The 17376-nt window shown below is 40.8% G+C and overlaps 1 protein-coding gene across 1 annotated transcript; it reads right to left on the bottom strand.

Annotated features, from left to right (window-relative positions):
* Positions 1-8976: 8976 nt before the first annotated feature.
* Positions 8977-17184, bottom strand: sstr2a (somatostatin receptor 2a). The gene is made up of 2 exons (XM_053639439.1): positions 16842-17184; positions 8977-15764 (listed from the first exon to the last, which is right to left on the bottom strand). The coding sequence occupies exon 2, from the start codon at positions 15701-15703 to the stop codon at positions 14552-14554; it is 1152 nt and encodes a 383-aa protein (XP_053495414.1). The 5' UTR covers positions 15704-15764; positions 16842-17184; the 3' UTR covers positions 8977-14551.
* Positions 17185-17376: the final 192 nt, after the last annotated feature.

Raw genomic sequence — 17376 nt, 5'->3', positions numbered from 1 at the left:
GCGTCTCCCCCACAGTTATATAGGCTGAGAGAGAGAGAGAGAGAGAGAGAGAGAGAGAGAGAGAGAGAGAGAGTGAGTGAGTGAGTGAGTACAGAGTAGAGTTACATTTAGCAGCAGGTCATAACAACAAGCTTCATGCTTTATTACTGCTTTTATGAGTCTATGAATGAAAACAAACAGCTCTGTTCTTGTAACTTTTTTCATTTTAATTCCTAAAATAAAATTTTTAAAATATCCCTATCAGCAGGGTTTATGATATTTACTACATTAAGAAGTACATTTCATAATTTATGTGAAATACAAGACTGGAGTCACCAAATGCTGATGTTTAGGTGTGGACGATATGACAACATTCTTATTTCACGATAACGATACGTTTTCTCATGTAGGTCTATCAGTAGTATTCAACTAAGAAATACTATGGAATTTGAATAAAGCAATTAAATGTTAAATAAAATAGACTTCACTGCATGACATATACAGTGATTCTTATTATATTTACTGAAGTTATTGAGTCAGATGAGTGAGTGAGTGAGTGATTTTATCTTTGTCTTTTGTTGTTTGATTAACATTAATGACAGAGACAGCAGCAGGTTTATTTGACTGCGGTCACTTTAAGACCTAATGCACAGATCCAATATACTGTACTGACACATCTGATTTTTTCTCCAACTGATTACATTGACTTAAGTCAGTGGTTCTCAATCTGGGGTGTGTGGAGAGATCGGAAGGGGTGCAAATTATTTTCAAGAAAAAACACAGACATGGCATCATTTGGGTACTTGGTGTATTTTATTGCATTTCAAATAAAATGTGCGTAAATGAAAAACCCCGTGTTCCCTCTCCCTCTGTAGTTTCTTTTTGCTGGGGAGAGGCGGTGCTTAGCCTGCCTTTTATTTAGCTGTCAGTGCAGACCAGTATCGCCAACTTAGAGACTTATCAGACCCCTTTAATGACTTTTTTAAAAACTTTTTTTTTTTTGCAAAAAAAAGTGCCCAACGACAAATCTAGTGACATTTTGGACAAACCTTAGCAACTTTCCAAATGTCAGCAGTACTGACCCGCAAGCGAGAGGTCTTGCTTTCCCGCTGCACTCACACCTCTCTCTGTGTCTGCTCTGTTCAGTGAGTGGCTGAGAGCCAGAGCAGCACATCCCATTGATCGCCTGGCATCTAACATATACGTGAATGTAAAAAGAAGCAAGCGCAGGTGTCCCACTGATTGATTTAGCAATCAGCACGTTTACATGGACTTTAATATTGCAATATTAACCAGATTAAGACAATACTCTGATTAAGAAACTAGCATGTAAACAGCGATTTCTGACTACCTTAATCTGTGTCACGTAATTTAACGTAATGGAGGTTAGGACGGTTGCAAGTGCAGATAAGGGCTTTTATTGAAGAGAGGCAGGCAGACAAATCCAAATCATGAGACAATAGCGTGGTCAAAAAACAGGCAGTGGGTCAGGTGATTGGCAAACAGGCACAAACTAGGCAAAACAGGAATGGAGAACGAGGGCGAGAACAAGATCAAAACACATGAACCAAGAAACAACCGCTTGGTATACGGAAAACTCACGTAATATTTCTTAATGTACAAGATACACAAGGGGTTTAAATAACAAATGTAATCACAGGTGAAACACAAGACAGCTGAGAACAATGATGACACATATATAGGAAACAACCAATGACAATACTGGGGCGGAGACAGGATATAAACCATAACAAATGCACATGTCAAAAGTAAACAAAGTCAGTGTCACTGAAAACCCAAAAGCATGCACTCGCTTAGAGCTCGCGCTTTGAGCTTGTGTATCGAGCTTGCACATCGAGCTCGCGCTTTGGGTTTCCGAGCACACTGCATGCTACAGCACTAGCTTGAGTGGAAATCGTGACAATCCGGCTAAAGTCATACTCGAAGTAAACCCAAATCAAATTAAGATGTGGAGTATTCCTATTTTAGTCGCATTATTGAAGTTTATTATAGATATGTACACACCTTAAAAGGAACCCCTACTATGAAGACTTGTAGGCCTTAACACTCAGTGATTACCCTCTCCTACTAAAATACGTTGTTAGAAACACATGAAATATGTTAATTACTTTAAAAATCCTTAATATTTAATACATATTTTAGCCTACCTATTTTTGCCTTTAATACATAATTGGGTTGTTTGGACCTTTGCCAATGTAACAAGACTGTTTATATCAGGATATTATGGATCAGTGGATTACTATGAGGCTTCATATGAGGTGAGTTTCCTCCCTCTCGTAAGTGTTTGTTTGTATGTCGGTGGTCTGACAGAGACGTTGATTGTAGCTGCTGTTGTGATTGTATCTCAAAACGGTTTATATCAATCCAATCACAAGAATCTTCGCTTTCCAAAGATACGAGTACCTTCATACACACAGAAGTTTTGTAGAGAGCACAGATTTGCTCATAACATGGCGACAGTCAGAATTTTAACAGGATAAAGTATACGACTGCGAGATGGCTGATAATCTCTAAAGTTATTGATATTAGAATGCATTTCATCATAAAACGATAGATTAATCCATTTGCTTACCATGAACAACAAACGCTCTCAGTTGGCATAGACGTGCAGTTGCTGCACAGACACCATGGAAACAGTTTGGACATTTTGGACATTTTCACTTAGGGGTGTACTCACTTTTTTTGCCAGCGGTTTAGACAATTAATGGCTGTGTGTTGAGTTATTTTGAGGGGACAGCAAATTTACACTGTTACACAAGCTGTACACTCACTACTTTACATTGTAGCAAAGTGTCATTTCTTCAGTGTTGTCACATGAAAAGATATAATCAAATATTTACAAAAATGTGAGGGGTGTACTCACTTTTGTGAGATACTGTATATGAAGTAAGGTACAGTAATAATAATAATAACAATAATAATAGTACTACTTCTAGTAATAATAATAATAATTATTATTGTATCATTGTATATTATTGTATTGCATGAATATTTCAATCTGGTGCATTTCATAGGTAGATTAAGACTAGATTTAGATTTAGAAAAGATACTGTAAAGGAATACCAATGTATTTATGTATTAAAAAGACATTACAAGACATTATAATATGACAATGTCTTTGGTAAGTTTATAATGTTATAAATTTGTCATAATGTAAAAATTGTTATTACATTATGAGCTCAAGATTTTATTACATTTTGAGAAAATTATAACATCGTGTCACAGCTCAGTCAGATCAGAACTGAAATTCCCACGATGCAACACTCACTTCTCATGCACGCATGCGCTCACCATCCCCGGAGTTCTGATCAGACACACCTGGCACCAATCTCACACACACACACTCTCACCGCTAGTACTTAGGGAAGTCATTCACCCAGAATCGATGCGAAGTATACGCTCAGTTAACCCGTTTCTCTGCGTTACCAAGCCGTTCTAGTTATTCTTCGTGTGATCCTCGACCCTTGTTTCCGGTTTCGACTACGCTCTCTGCCTGACCCCGTTTGTGTTGTTCGTCCTATCGCTTGACCTTTGCCTGTCTTACGACTACGTTTCTTGTATTTCCCGATACCACGCTCTACACCTGCCACTCGCTCCTGCTTCCGTGCCGATTCGAGGTTCGTGACAGAATACTTCGCCTTCCAATGGAAGCAGCGGGAGATCCCCGTTGGCCGCAAGCCATCGAGGGACATGGCCGGATGATTAGTGACCATGATCACCGTCTTGCAAACCTGACTGAGCAGGTAGCTCGGCTAAACCAAGCTGTGCAGCTTTCTACGGCACCGACCACACGCTTACCTCCCACTCCAGCGCCGGAGAAGTACGACGGAGATCTGGCATGCTGCCGAGGTTTTTTACTCCAGTGCTCCCTGTTTTTTTTCCATGTACCCAGACATGACGGAGAATCGGAAAATAATCCACTTCATGGAACTCTTAACCGGGAGAGCTCTCCTCTGGACCACCGCGGAATGGGAACAGGAAGGGAACGTCATCAGCACGTATGATCAGCTGACATCATGTTTCCGCACTGTATTCGATGATTCTCCAGACAACCGAGAGATTGGGGAGGAATTATTATCCTTGACGCAGGGATCACGTTGTGTGGCGGGTTACGCTCTTGAATTTCGTACTGTGGCCGCTAGGAGCGGATGGAATCAACCCGCTCTAAAGACTATGTTTCGCCGGGGATTAAATGCCGATATTGTAACGGAGCTGGCGTGCCGCAATGATCAGCTGACTCTCGATTCACTCATCAACGTAGCTATACGCCTGGATCGTTTACTACGGAGCCGCCGCTCCATACGCAGCGAGGCGGAAGCACCAGCATCTGAGAGCCCTAGTGAACCCATGCAGCTGGGACAGACTCGGGTGAGCATGCAGGAGAGAGAACGACAGTGCCGTGAACATTGTTGTTTCTACTGCGGCGAGAAGGGCCACTTCGTGCAACAATGCCCTCTGAAACAGTGCTCTACCCGAGGGGAAACCAAACCTGCCAAACAACCTCAGCCAGGGGTGAGTTTAGAACCCACTGCCCAGTACTCAGTTCAGTCTGCGTTCGTATTACCAGTTATATTAGAATACTCAAGCGTTTCCTGTGTTTTGGAGGCACTGATCGATTCTGGAGCGGAGGGGAACTTCATTGACCAAGAGACTGTACTCCAATATAACATCCCCGTTCGTCCTCTCAGCACCCCCCGCCGTGTCCAAGCCATAGATGGAGCTCCCATTGGAGATGGTTTAATCACCCACTGCACCGAACCCATTAACCTCCGCACCAGCGCCCTTCATCAGGAGAAAATTACGTTCAATGTCATTGTGACGGCACGGCATCCAGTGATTCTCGGTCTTCCTTGGCTCAAACATCACAACCCACAAATTTCATGGAATCAAAGGGAGATCACTCGCTGGTCAGCTCACTGCATCAATCACTGTCTCCAAGTCCCTGTGATCTCCTTAGCATCCACATCCGTTGAGAGCCCTGACAAGGCGGACAACGTTCTGATCCCCAGTGTTTACCACGACCTCACTGAAGTATTCAGTAAGAAGAAGGCTAGTGGACTACCTCCTCATCGAGATTACGACTGCGCAATCGATTTGCTTCCAGGCACTACACCACCACGAGGGAGAGTCTATCCGTTAACGGTAACTGAACAAAAAGCCATGGAAGAGTACATTCAGGAAGCGTTGCACCAAGGTTATATACGACCATCTACTTCTCCAGCATCCGCGGGGTTCTTCTTCGTAGAGAAGAAGGGAATAGGTTTACGACCATGTATCGACTACCGAGGACTGAACCGGTATTGCATCAAGTACCGTTACCCACTACCTCTAGTACCAGCCGCTCTGGAACAATTGCGCACCGCCACCATCTTCACGAACTGGACTTACGCAGTGCATACAACCTGGTGCGGATTCGAGAAGGAGATGAATGGAAGACTGGGTTCAGCACAACTTCAGGTCACTATGAGTATCAGGTCATGCCGTATGGGCTTTCTAACGCTCCCTCGGTCTTCCAATGTCTAATCAACGACGTGTTACGTGACATGCTGGGACGCCATGTAATCGCCTACATAGACGACATTCTAATATATTCTGACTCCCGGGAGGAACATGTTCACCACGTCCGCCAAGTTCTACAATGACTGCTCCGTCATCAGTTATATGTCAAAGCTGAGAAATGCGAATTTCATAAAACCACCATTGCGTTTCTGGGATATGTCATCAGCCTCGAGGGGATCTCCATGGACCAAGAAAAGGTCCAGGCAGTAGTAAACTGGCCCCCACCCACAACGATCAAGGAACTACAGAGGTTTCTGGGGTTCGCGAACTTCTACCAAAGGTTTATTAGAAATTTCAGTGCCATCGCCAACCCCCTCACGTCCCTGCTAAAGGGGAAACCCAAACGTCTATCATGGAACCCAACCGCCCAAACCGCCTTCGACAAGCTCAAGAAAGCCTTCACTACTGCACCCATCATCAAACATCCGGACCCATCCAGACCGTTTATAGTGGAGGTGGACGCATCAGAAACCGGGGTAGGAGCCATTTTATCCCAGTGATTCGGAGAGAAGCCAAAGCTGAATCCGGTGGCGTTCTTCTCGCGAAAGCTTTCCCCTGCTGAGAGAAACTACGATGTGGGAAATCGTGAACTCTTGGCAATTAAGTTAGCGCTGGAGGAGTGGAGACACTGGTTAGAGGGGGCTACACATCCCTTTGTCATCTTCACAGACCATAAGAACCTGGAGTACCTTCGCACTGCAAAGCGACTCACACCCCGCCAGGCCCGATGGGCCCTGTTCTTCACCAGGTTTCACTTCACGTTATCCTACAGGCCAGGGTCCAAGAACATAAAAGCTGATGCCCTGTCTCGTCTCGACCACACAGAACGTGTCAACGAGCATGAAGAGTATATCATCCATCCTTCATGTATTATCAATGCGCTAGAGTGGGATCTGGACCAGGAGCTAGAGCAGATTCCCCAGTCACAAGTACCCGTAAAGTGTCCCCCGAACAAACTATTTGTACCCAAAGAGTACCGCCAAGAACTCATCATCTGGGCACACACGGTACTCGGTACAGGGCATCCAGGGGCACAGCGCACACACCATCTCCTAAAAGAGAAGTACTGGTGGTCCAATATGGAGAGAGATATACACAAGGTGGTGACATCCTGTTCATCTTGCGCACAGAATAAGGTACCTCGGACCCTCCCAGCTGGGAGGCTCAAGCCTTTACCCATACCCGAACGCCCATGGTCACACATATCCGTAGACTTCGTAACGGATTTGCCAAAATCCCAAGGAAATACCACAGTTCTAGTCACAGTGGACCGGTTTTCCAAGTCCGTACGTTTTATTCCATTACCTGCTCTCCCCGCCGCCTTCGTGACAGCCGAACTTCTATTCCAGCATGTTTTTAGATATTTCGGCATTCCGGAGGAGATTGTCAGTGACAGGGGCCCGCAGTTTACTTCCAGAGTGTGGTCCAGCTTCACGACTAAGATGGGAGTAACAGTGAATCTCACCTCCGGATATCACCCACAAGCCAATGGACAAGTTGAACGAATCAATCAGGAACTAGGGCAATTCCTCCGTACTTTCTGTGCCAATAACCCAGAGGATTGGAGCAAGTTTTTGCCATGGGCCGAGTACGCCCAGAACTCACTACGTCATTCGGCTACCAATCTTACTCCTTTCCAGTGCGTACTAGGTTACCAACCCCCACTGTTCCCGTGGAACGCGACCCCCACCGCAGCTCCTGCCGTTGACCAATGGTTTGAACGTAGCGAGCGTGTCTGGGCTGACACCCACCGACGCCTGAAGGAGACCACAGACACATACAAGCGCAAAGCAGATCGCCACCGCAAAGAACACCCTAATTACCAACCAGGCGATAGGGTGTGGTTGTCCACAAGGGACTTAAGACAAGCTCATAGCTGTAAAAAAACTAACGCCAAGATACACTGGACCATTCAAGATCCTCAAGCGAGTCAATGAAGTCACTTACCGTCTGGAACTGCCACGACACAGCCGCATCTGCCCCTCATTCCACGTATCACGTCTGAAACCTGTTATCAACAGTCCATTAGCCACCGAAGTACCATCTGAAACTCCTCCGACCCCTCTGGAAATTGATGGACAACCGGCTTACCGTGTCAAGAACATCCTCAAATCTAGACACAGGAGAGGCAAGCTGGAGTATTTGGTTGAGTGGGAGGGTTATGGACCTGAGGAACAATGCTGGGTTCCCAAGCAGGATATACTGGATCCACAGCTTACTAAAGACTTTCACGCAACTTATCCTGATCTCCCTGGTCCACGACCCCGGGGGAGGCCAAGAAAGAACTCGGCTCCCGGAGTGAGCCCTTTGGGGGGGTGGGGTGGGGGGTGGGGGGTTCTGTCACAGCTCAGTCAGATCAGAACTCAAATTCCCAAGATGCAACACTCACTTCTCATGCACGCATGCGCTCACCATCCCCGGAGTTCTGATCAGACACACCTGGCACCAATCTCACACACACACACTCTCACCGCTAGTACTTAGGGAAGTCATTCACCCAGAATCGATGTGAAGTATACGCTCAGTTAACCCGTTTCTCTGCGTTACCAAGCCGTTCTAGTTAGTTTGTCTTCGTGTGATCCTCGACCCTTGTTTCCGGTTTCGACTACGCTCTCTGCCTGACCCCGTTTGTGTTGTTCGTCCGATCGCTTGACCTTTGCCTGTCTTACGACTACGTTTCTTGTACTTCCCGATACCACGCTCTACACCTGCCGCCCGCTCCTGCTTCCGTGCCGATTCGAGGTTCGTGACACACCGTGAAAATGTTATTACACTAATAATGTTATACTTATTATATTATGTGCAGTTATTACATTATGCTTTGTTCTTACAATTCAGCACAGAATAATTGCAAGTACAATAATGCTTTTATACACCAGCTCTATAAACAAGAAATTAATATTTGAGTAACTGACATTTTAGACAAAATGTGTCCAAATATTTTGTTGATTTTTGGTCCATCAATGAAAATGGAGCATATGTGTCATGATGCAACAAAATGCTACATACATACATACATAGGAATTCTAACTGCAAATTTGGGAGAATTTTTCTTTGAACCTGTATGAGTAGACATGAATGGACAATGTTGAATGACAAAGACTAGGATCTAAAATGTAGCCATCTCTATGTTATTTGACAATCAAATAGATAATATCCAGCTTTATTGTATATGAATGCATTATGTGTTCTTTATATTTACTTTAGGTGATCTGCATCTACCTTACACACAGAGATACACTGACAAAATACCAGACAATTCTTGAAATAAAAATGAAAAATGAAAAATGCTACACTGTTCAAAGAGTTATTTTGAAGAATGATTATGACAAATTTGACTTTATTAAGAATTACCTGAATTTATTGGGTTAAGGTGCAATGTGGAAAAAAGAAAGACAAAATAAGGTGTGTTTGCAAACAACAACAACAACAATAATTATAATAATAAATGCATTTATTTGTTTGTTTGTTTGTTTGTTTGTTTGTTTGTTTATTCATTTTTTAATCAGGAGAAGAACCACGAGTACACCAAATCAGGCAACAGAGGGAGCCATTTAGCCGCATTACATTTAAAACAGTCACAAGCAAAAAGTTTATATTCTTGAGAACAAAAGTTTTAAGAGACAAACACTTTATACCAAGTGTTCATTTATCATCACAAGAAACCAAATGGTCAAAAACTATGAGCAATTAATAATAATTAAAAAAACGTAAATAAAAAAGAATGTATTTTCTAAATATGATATTTAGAATTTTAGATTGCTGCTGTTGTAGGAGAAGAATTTTCGATTTCATTTTGGGTAGCTATGATTAATGTGTCTAGGAAATATTATTTCTCACCAGTCCTTTTAAACATTTTGAAATACTATACAAAATATAGGTGAAAAAAAAATGTTGCAAATGTTTATATATGAGAATTATGAGAGTGAATGTATTATTCATTATACATTATACTTATGTATTATACTTTCTAACTAAAATGAATGAAGTGTTTTTGGTGTTATTTTTTAATGCCTCTATTTTTTTTATGTCCTGTGAATTTGTCAGACAGTACAACTTAAATTTAAAGTAAAATGAGTTTTTGTAATTTCTTGTATTGCCATTTGGCTTTTTTTTTTTTTTTTGTCATTGCACATCTGCTTTTGTTGATTTATTGTGGATGAGTTTGTCTGTCATTATAGCTGAATGTAACATAAACTCTATCATTATTGATATTTCATCTCAGATTATGAATCAGAAGAAGTCATAGTCATTATGTCATTATGTCCCAGGGCGCCTCGTGTCTATGTTGCCTCCTGGCTCTGCCTTTTAGTTATGTTGTCATAGCTAGTCTTGCCAGAGTCCCTGCTTGCACTCATGCATAGTACATTTTCTTTAACTATTCTGTGATAATATATATACCTAATACTCTCTCCCTCTCTTTCCCTTTCTCTTTCTGTTGAGCTACACGTGATACTCCTGAGATGCCAGTGATCCTGACCCCTTCTGCTCTCCAGACCTGCCTGATCCATCCTGATGTCCTACTTCTGGTTGGAGTTTTCCTCACTTGGAAGTTACATGCTGCTGCTAAGGATAGCCCCACACTGGATCACTGGAATTGCTGAGGTTGGTGCCACTTAAAGACCATGGGGATGGCTTTGGACCTCAACTTGTGAACTGTTATGCTATAATGTCCAGGACTACAAATTGCCATTATAGCCTCAGCACTGCAATTGCCACAAATAGTTTTGCGCTCAAGTCTCCATCAGTGAACAGTGGAGAGGTTCAACAAAACAGACGTCATGTAAAACTGTAATGAATTTTACTGGTTACACAACTGCACTGTTTGAACATGTACTATTAGCACATTTATAGAAGGGATCTATTTATAATTATACTATTTGTTTACTATTACACTGTACTATTATTAGTAGTATTATACTATACTACAAATAAAATTTAATTGAAATTGAATTGAACTGAAATGACCATTTAAAAGAGGTCAGCATGGGGTTAAAAATGTGTGTTGTATTTAGAATTTTCTTTAGTAAAAGTTAAACCCTAAAGTGTTCTTTTGTTTCCTCCACAAAACCTGTATGACACAATGATGTGTAGGAAGAACTTGAGTGGCCTGCACAAAGCCTTGACCTCAGTCCTAATGCAGACTGCACCCCAGGGCTTCTCGCCTGACATCAGTCTCCAATGTGTCCAAAGAGTGGAGGTTATTGTATAAGTAAATGTGGGGCTCGAATGGGATGTTCAACAAGCACATATGGCTTCTTGAACAACTCAATCAGCCTGTGGCCTGGACACATTTATTCTACTTAAAAAAAAAAAAAAAACAATTTGTTCTACCTTATGTACACGTTTAACGTTCCTCAGTTAGAGGGTTTTGATTACATCTGCATTTTAGCAGCTTTAGATATCTACAGGATAAATATACAGCACAAATACACACACACCATTCTGTGTGTAAAATTTGTAGGCCACCTGTTGAACATTCGTATTTTATTCTAAACTTTTTTGAATTCTAATAAGGAAAACTGTTTACTTGCTTAAAACCCACAAAATGCAACTAGGTACAAATAATACTATAATATGACTTGAATTTCTTGTGCTTTTTAAAGGACTGAACCCTGCTCTGTGGTAAATATTTCCAAACATCATGAACAAACTGTGACAGCAAAAAGCAGCCAGATAACTATAACTATATCCCTTGGCTGCTTTTTGCTATCTGAATGATTCTACACAGTTTTGTGCATAAACCTTTGCTTAAAGCTGCAGTATCAAGCTTTTTTTTGGTTAAAAATGAACAAAAATTAATTATTGAGTGAATATGTGGAAAAAAATCAGTGTTAAAAACTGTCTCCTTTCCTTACCCCGATTCGCAACGGTAAGCTTATAATAATGATTTATAATTTGAGTTGCTGGGTCGGATTTTGCGGGAAACGTCAGTTTGAGGTCATTAGCGTGGTCTTTGATGTCACTAGACCTTTACATTACGTCGTGTCCATAAACAGAAAGAAAAAGAGATGGCTAACATATTGCGTGTGTGAGGGTCTGAGGATGTTGGTGTTTGTAGCTTGTCCTTACAACAGTTGCTTAGAATTTAAACTTGTCATGTAGATGGCTGCTTTAATCTGCATAGTTCTAAATGCGATCATCGTTGACATCTGGGGAATCAGCTGCTGTTACAACCAAGAAACCTAGAACTGGGGAGAGCCTGCAGTCAAAAAGGGAAAGTAACAGACCCTGTGCTAAAACGAGAATAAATATCGGCATGGCTTTTGTGAGGTGGCGAAAACTCTGAGATCTGAAAGGATTGAAGAATGACGCAGAAATGGCTTTTTTCTGCTGAACAGGTAAGATATTTCAGTGGCTCAGTAGGTAGCTAGCTAACATTAGCACACTTGTTCACTTGAATCAGCTAGGTATCAAGTTTCCTAAGTTGTTTTTTTGTTGTTGTTGTTTTATGTTTGCTATGGTCAGTGTGGTAAATTGCACTTATTTTCTGCTATCTATGAGAGAGAGCAACTCACCTCTACTCCAAGAAAACTGTATCCTCCGCCACCTCTGTTGTCAAGTATTGAAGCTAATATACAACCCATCCAACTACCTCAAACCATCAGATTCATCCGCACAGTGGAGCAGTGCTGAAGCACAACCCACGTAAAAAAATTAAAAATAACTCCGCAAGTAACTTGCAGTTTAATGTTTCAAACACAGAGAAGGCAAAAGTTCAGTACTACTGCTTTAAACATGTTTACAGTGCATTTGAAGTTGTCTGGTGCTGTAAGGTCTTACTAGAAGATCCAATGTGATGAGAGATCCAACCCATTACCTCAACATAATCTCACATAGACCCATAATTCCACAATATTTTCTGGTTCTACTTGTCATATTTATTTACTTATTTATTTTTACAAAAAAAGACCAGTCCTTCAAAACTTATCTTTGCCAGCACTGCCCTTGGTGTCCTTCTCTCCCTTAATTCTATTGGCCATTAAGATGTAGACATCTTTGTGGGTCTTCCACACCATTTTCTGGTCCAACTTATTCAATTTGATTCTTTTTTTCAGTTTACAGTTTTTACATCATATTTAGAAAAATATTTTAAAATGTTCACAATCTAAAACACTAATTTCTTACATTCTGCCACATACACACCTGATTTAGCCAGTGAATTTAATAAATACATGAAATAGCTGGACTACCTCCAAGAAACAAACCCATGTTCCCCTACTTATTTAACATGATCTTACATCAATAACTTTAAATAATAAAAGTAAATTCCTGTTACATTTATAGTATTTATGCTATGTAATTTCTTAATATTCTATGTCTCTATATTATTGACAGATAAACAAACACTGTCTAGATAAACAGGCTTAAGATATTTGCACAATCACACACAAATTCAATGCTTTTATATGATATTCAATGCTTTTATATATCTGTACAGTATTTTATAGGCACGTTAATGAATCATTGTTAAAGTCATTTGATTAAACACAAGCACACCAGCTATTTCAGAGCATTTCCCCACTACGAGTCTTGACATCTTCTTCAGAATTCATGTGTAATATTTTCGGTGCTGGAAAATTATTTAATGGTGTATCTCATTTGATGGATTAGCCAGTATCATTGTCTAAAGTGGAAATTACATGTCCAATTGTCCTTAAGCATCTAACATTACAGCTTAGCTGTGGCCCATTCATCATAATAGTATTTAATCTATTTAAAATATGATGCCATTTTCTTTCAAATATTGCAGTCAAAGACTGATACAGTATACCCTCAGTTTACTTTAGCCCACAGCCTCTATTTTTCTCACCAAGTAGAAAGGGCTCTATTTATATATGACTCAAAAATGTGTCTCAAGACACTCAAAGACATGTGATCTATTTGGCAAGTCCAACAACTTTACAAGTTATCTGGCATGTCCAACAACTTTCTAGTAGCTTCCTAAATAAAAATCATGGAACGATTTAAAATGTATTTTTCTGTATCACTGATCACCCAAATATAAATCATTTTCTCTGTTTTCAAGTTCAGCAAACCCTGTCTAAATAAACAACACAGCAGCATCTAGATACTAATGACCTCATAGATGTGTTTAAGTAAATAAATGTCATATAAATATAACTGAAAGTCACAACCATGTGGTGTCAGGAAAATGATTTCCCATATAATATACAAATGAAAAATTATTTCATATGAAGCTAATACTATGTTGCCTAAGGCTGTTTTGCTGTTGCAGTCGTTAAATTTTAATGAGTTCTGTAATTTGCTGGTGCACATTGCCAAATGTTTGCTATAATGAGCTTAGATGAGTAATAGATTTTTCATTTTATTATTAGGGTTTATTAAACATTATTAAGATTACATGTGTAATTCTCAGGTCTGGATGGTATTCATATTCTATTCAGATATTTGTTTAAGGATGGCATGTTTCAACAACATTATTCTTCATTTTACACTTCTGTCCTTCTAGTGTTCCTTCTACAGTGAAGTATTAATGTCATAACTGAGGGTTTTTTGCAGGCCAATATTGTGTCGATTGAGAACTAATTTCTGTTTACCTTATGAGGTCAATGACCTTTTTTCAGCAATAGATATGAACAAACAGTAACAGTTATAGCTGTTGTGCACAGAAACACAATGCAAACAAATGTTTTTATCTACAGTGATTGAGTGGCATTCTCAACGTATCTTCATGATGGTAATCACTTCTCTGAGGCCTCTTTTTGTTGGAACATTCAGGTCTCCTCAAAATGTGTTCACAAATGTGTCCAGAGAATGGGTAGTAGTCCTCATCAAATTGAATACCATCCCCCTTCATAGTCAATATTGTAAATGGGATTTGGATGTAAATGAACAGATTTAAACGTTACGTATGAATGAATGAATGAATGAATGAATTAAATTTCTGATACTGAAGAATAGTGATCTTCTATCCGTTATAGTAGTCCTGGTTATCATTTAGGTGTAACTCCAGATCTCCTGGCCATTCCTAAATGCTTGTCTGCAGATCACCATTAAGCAGGGCAGCATTTTGAGTCTCTGTGATGATGTCATTCACCATCCGTGTCCTGTCCTGCCGGCTGTCACTACGTTCAATTTCATCCAGGCCGCCCACCCTCTTGAGGCAAAGAACATTCTGGAAGCTCTTCTTGAAGTTGTCCGACAAGAATGCATAGAGAATGGGGTTGGCGCAGCTGTTGGCATATCCCAGTACCACTACGAAATCAAAGGTGCTCTTTAGCACAGGTGTAGGTATAAGTGTTCCAGTCACAGATGCCACATTAAACATGAAGAACGGTAGCCAGCAGAGCACAAACACGACCACCACAATGGATACCATGCGTGTCACTTTGCGCTCAGAACGCTTTCGCTTGCTGGAGCAAACCCTCACCCCTGAGGACTTCACCTTTATCACGATGAGCAGGTAGCACAGGCAAATAACAATAAGCGGCAGAAAGAAGCCCATTAAAAAGGTATAGAAAATGAAGGCAGTGTAGTAGGTATTTTGAGGTTCTGGCCACAGCATAGTACATGTCCGTGCCTCATTCTTATTAGTGTTCAGGCCACTGAAGATCATAATGGGCAAATTAACCAGCAGTGACACCCCCCACATGGCAAGGCTGATAGTTTTGGCCACTCGTGGCTTGCGCCATTTAGTTGACTTGATTGGATGTACCACTGCAAGATACCGGTCAATGCTCATCACGGTCAGGAAGAAAATGCTGGTGAACTGGTTCAATGAGTCCATGGTTAGGACAATACGGCAAATGGCAGCACCAAAAGGCCAGTGAAGCAATGCTAGCTGAATTGCAATAAAAGGCAAGCTAAGCATGCACAGGACATCTGCAACAGCCAGGTTAAGGATATAGATGTTGGTGACAGTCTTCATCTTAGCATAACGAAGGATCACATACATGACCAGTGCATTGCCACAGAGTCCAACAGCACACACCACAAAGTACACAAAGGTGATAACCACAGAGCTTGTCTGGTCAAAGGCATGGTGAGTGATGTTGTGAGGATAATCATCTGGGCTAAAGTCAGATTCATTGACTGGGAAGAAGCTGTCATAAAGAAGAGGCTCAAAAAAGGAAAGGTTAGAGGGAGCAGGGAGTAATGTCCATGACTCCATTTTTACCATGTGTCAGTTCAGAAGAGCTTTTTTCTTTTATGATATAGGAGTCCATTCCATAATGTCAAACCTGTATGCGGGTGTAGAGAAAAAAAAAGTGAATAATACAAAGAAATTCTCATGTTAACTTCTAAGTGCCAATGGTTAACATTTAACTGGAGGGAATGACTGAGCACAGAATCTCTATTTAGCCAAACTTAAGAAATGTGCTGAATCCTGTGAGGGTAAAAATGGTTTGTTAGAACCTTTTTATAGCCTAATACCAAAAGCAATGTTTTAGAGAAACTTTATGTTTTACTTTGGACGATTGATCAAAGGGACTTGTAATGTAACTCAGTCCAAAACTAGGATTAATCACTTCAAGTCCTAAATGAGTAAATAGTTGTGGCACATTGTGAGCACATTTGCAAGTGTATTTCTTCTAGGGTAACGTGATACTTTGGACATGTAGGACTTTACTCAGTGTCTGATCTCTTCAGCAGTGTGGCAGCTTGCCTACAGTGCTGTGTCAAATGTTGGTTTAATTGATTTGCATTGAGCAACCCAGTGAGAGTGCCCTGGGATATGCTTTTTTGTGACTGCGTGGTAAAAAATCTTGAGGCAGAATAAAGTTTCACAACCACCTTGCAGCTGTTGTCACATTTTGTGTTTACTTATATAGCATCACATAGGCCTATGTTACATTTGAAATGTTAAATCACAAAATTATGACAAGAGATGACAAGTGAGAAACTACTGTATATCATCACAATTATAAAATAGCAGTGCTCTGACTGACTCACAGTTGAGTCAGACTATCCCTCATTACACCAATCACCTCCATTACAGATAAACTATACACTAAGACTGTCATGAAGACTGTTAATGCTCTCACCAACGCTGTTCCCTTCTCGATTATTAATAGGTGAATTTTATTTACGTCTGTTACAATAGCTTGAATCAATGACTTTTTGTAGATTGCTCTTTCAAGTTTTTGTGTGAATATATCTGTAAACATGAACATTTTCTATATTGCGCAAAGTTATTAAATTTATTCCGTTTACATTTTTAAAGTTTTAACTGAATTTAAAAAAAATGATGGCGTCTGAATTTATTTTCATTTATGTATGTATGTATGTATGTATGTATGTATGTATTTATTTATTACCTTTGACGCAGTAGATTATTTAATTCCTCAGTCATCATTCTGGACAAATTCCCAAAACATCACTCCGTCTCTTCTCGCACTTCGGCCAGTCACTTGTCCGTGGATTTCCAGATGACTTAACGTTACCGATGACTGTGAAAATTAAACTGTTGGTGTGGAAAAGAGTTCCGAATATTTTGATTAATGACAACCCCAGTGTCTCGGTTTGGTTTAGGAAGACTGATCAAATAAAATTCCAGGGCTGGTTCTGGGTTCTGGAAAGAAGCGTTAATTTACACCACCACGCGCAGTGTATGCGCTCTCTCTCTCTCTCTCTCTCTCTCACACACACACACACACACACACACACACACACACACACACAGCGCCCACCACCGCCACCACCTCGTGCGCGCTTGAGTGACGCAAAAGAACTACGAGTGGAGCCCGAATGTTCTCTTGAGCGCGCGTTGCAGCTCTGAGTTCCGCGTGCAGGTGGCGCTGCAGCACTCCAGACCCTGTACACACTGTAGTAACACTGCTGCAGGTTAATACA

Source organism: Ictalurus furcatus, chromosome 13 (assembly GCF_023375685.1).
Source record: "Ictalurus furcatus strain D&B chromosome 13, Billie_1.0, whole genome shotgun sequence".
NCBI lineage: Eukaryota > Metazoa > Chordata > Actinopteri > Siluriformes > Ictaluridae > Ictalurus > Ictalurus furcatus.
Note: the sequence above shows the minus strand (reverse complement) of the source record. Positions and strands in the feature narration are given on the sequence as shown.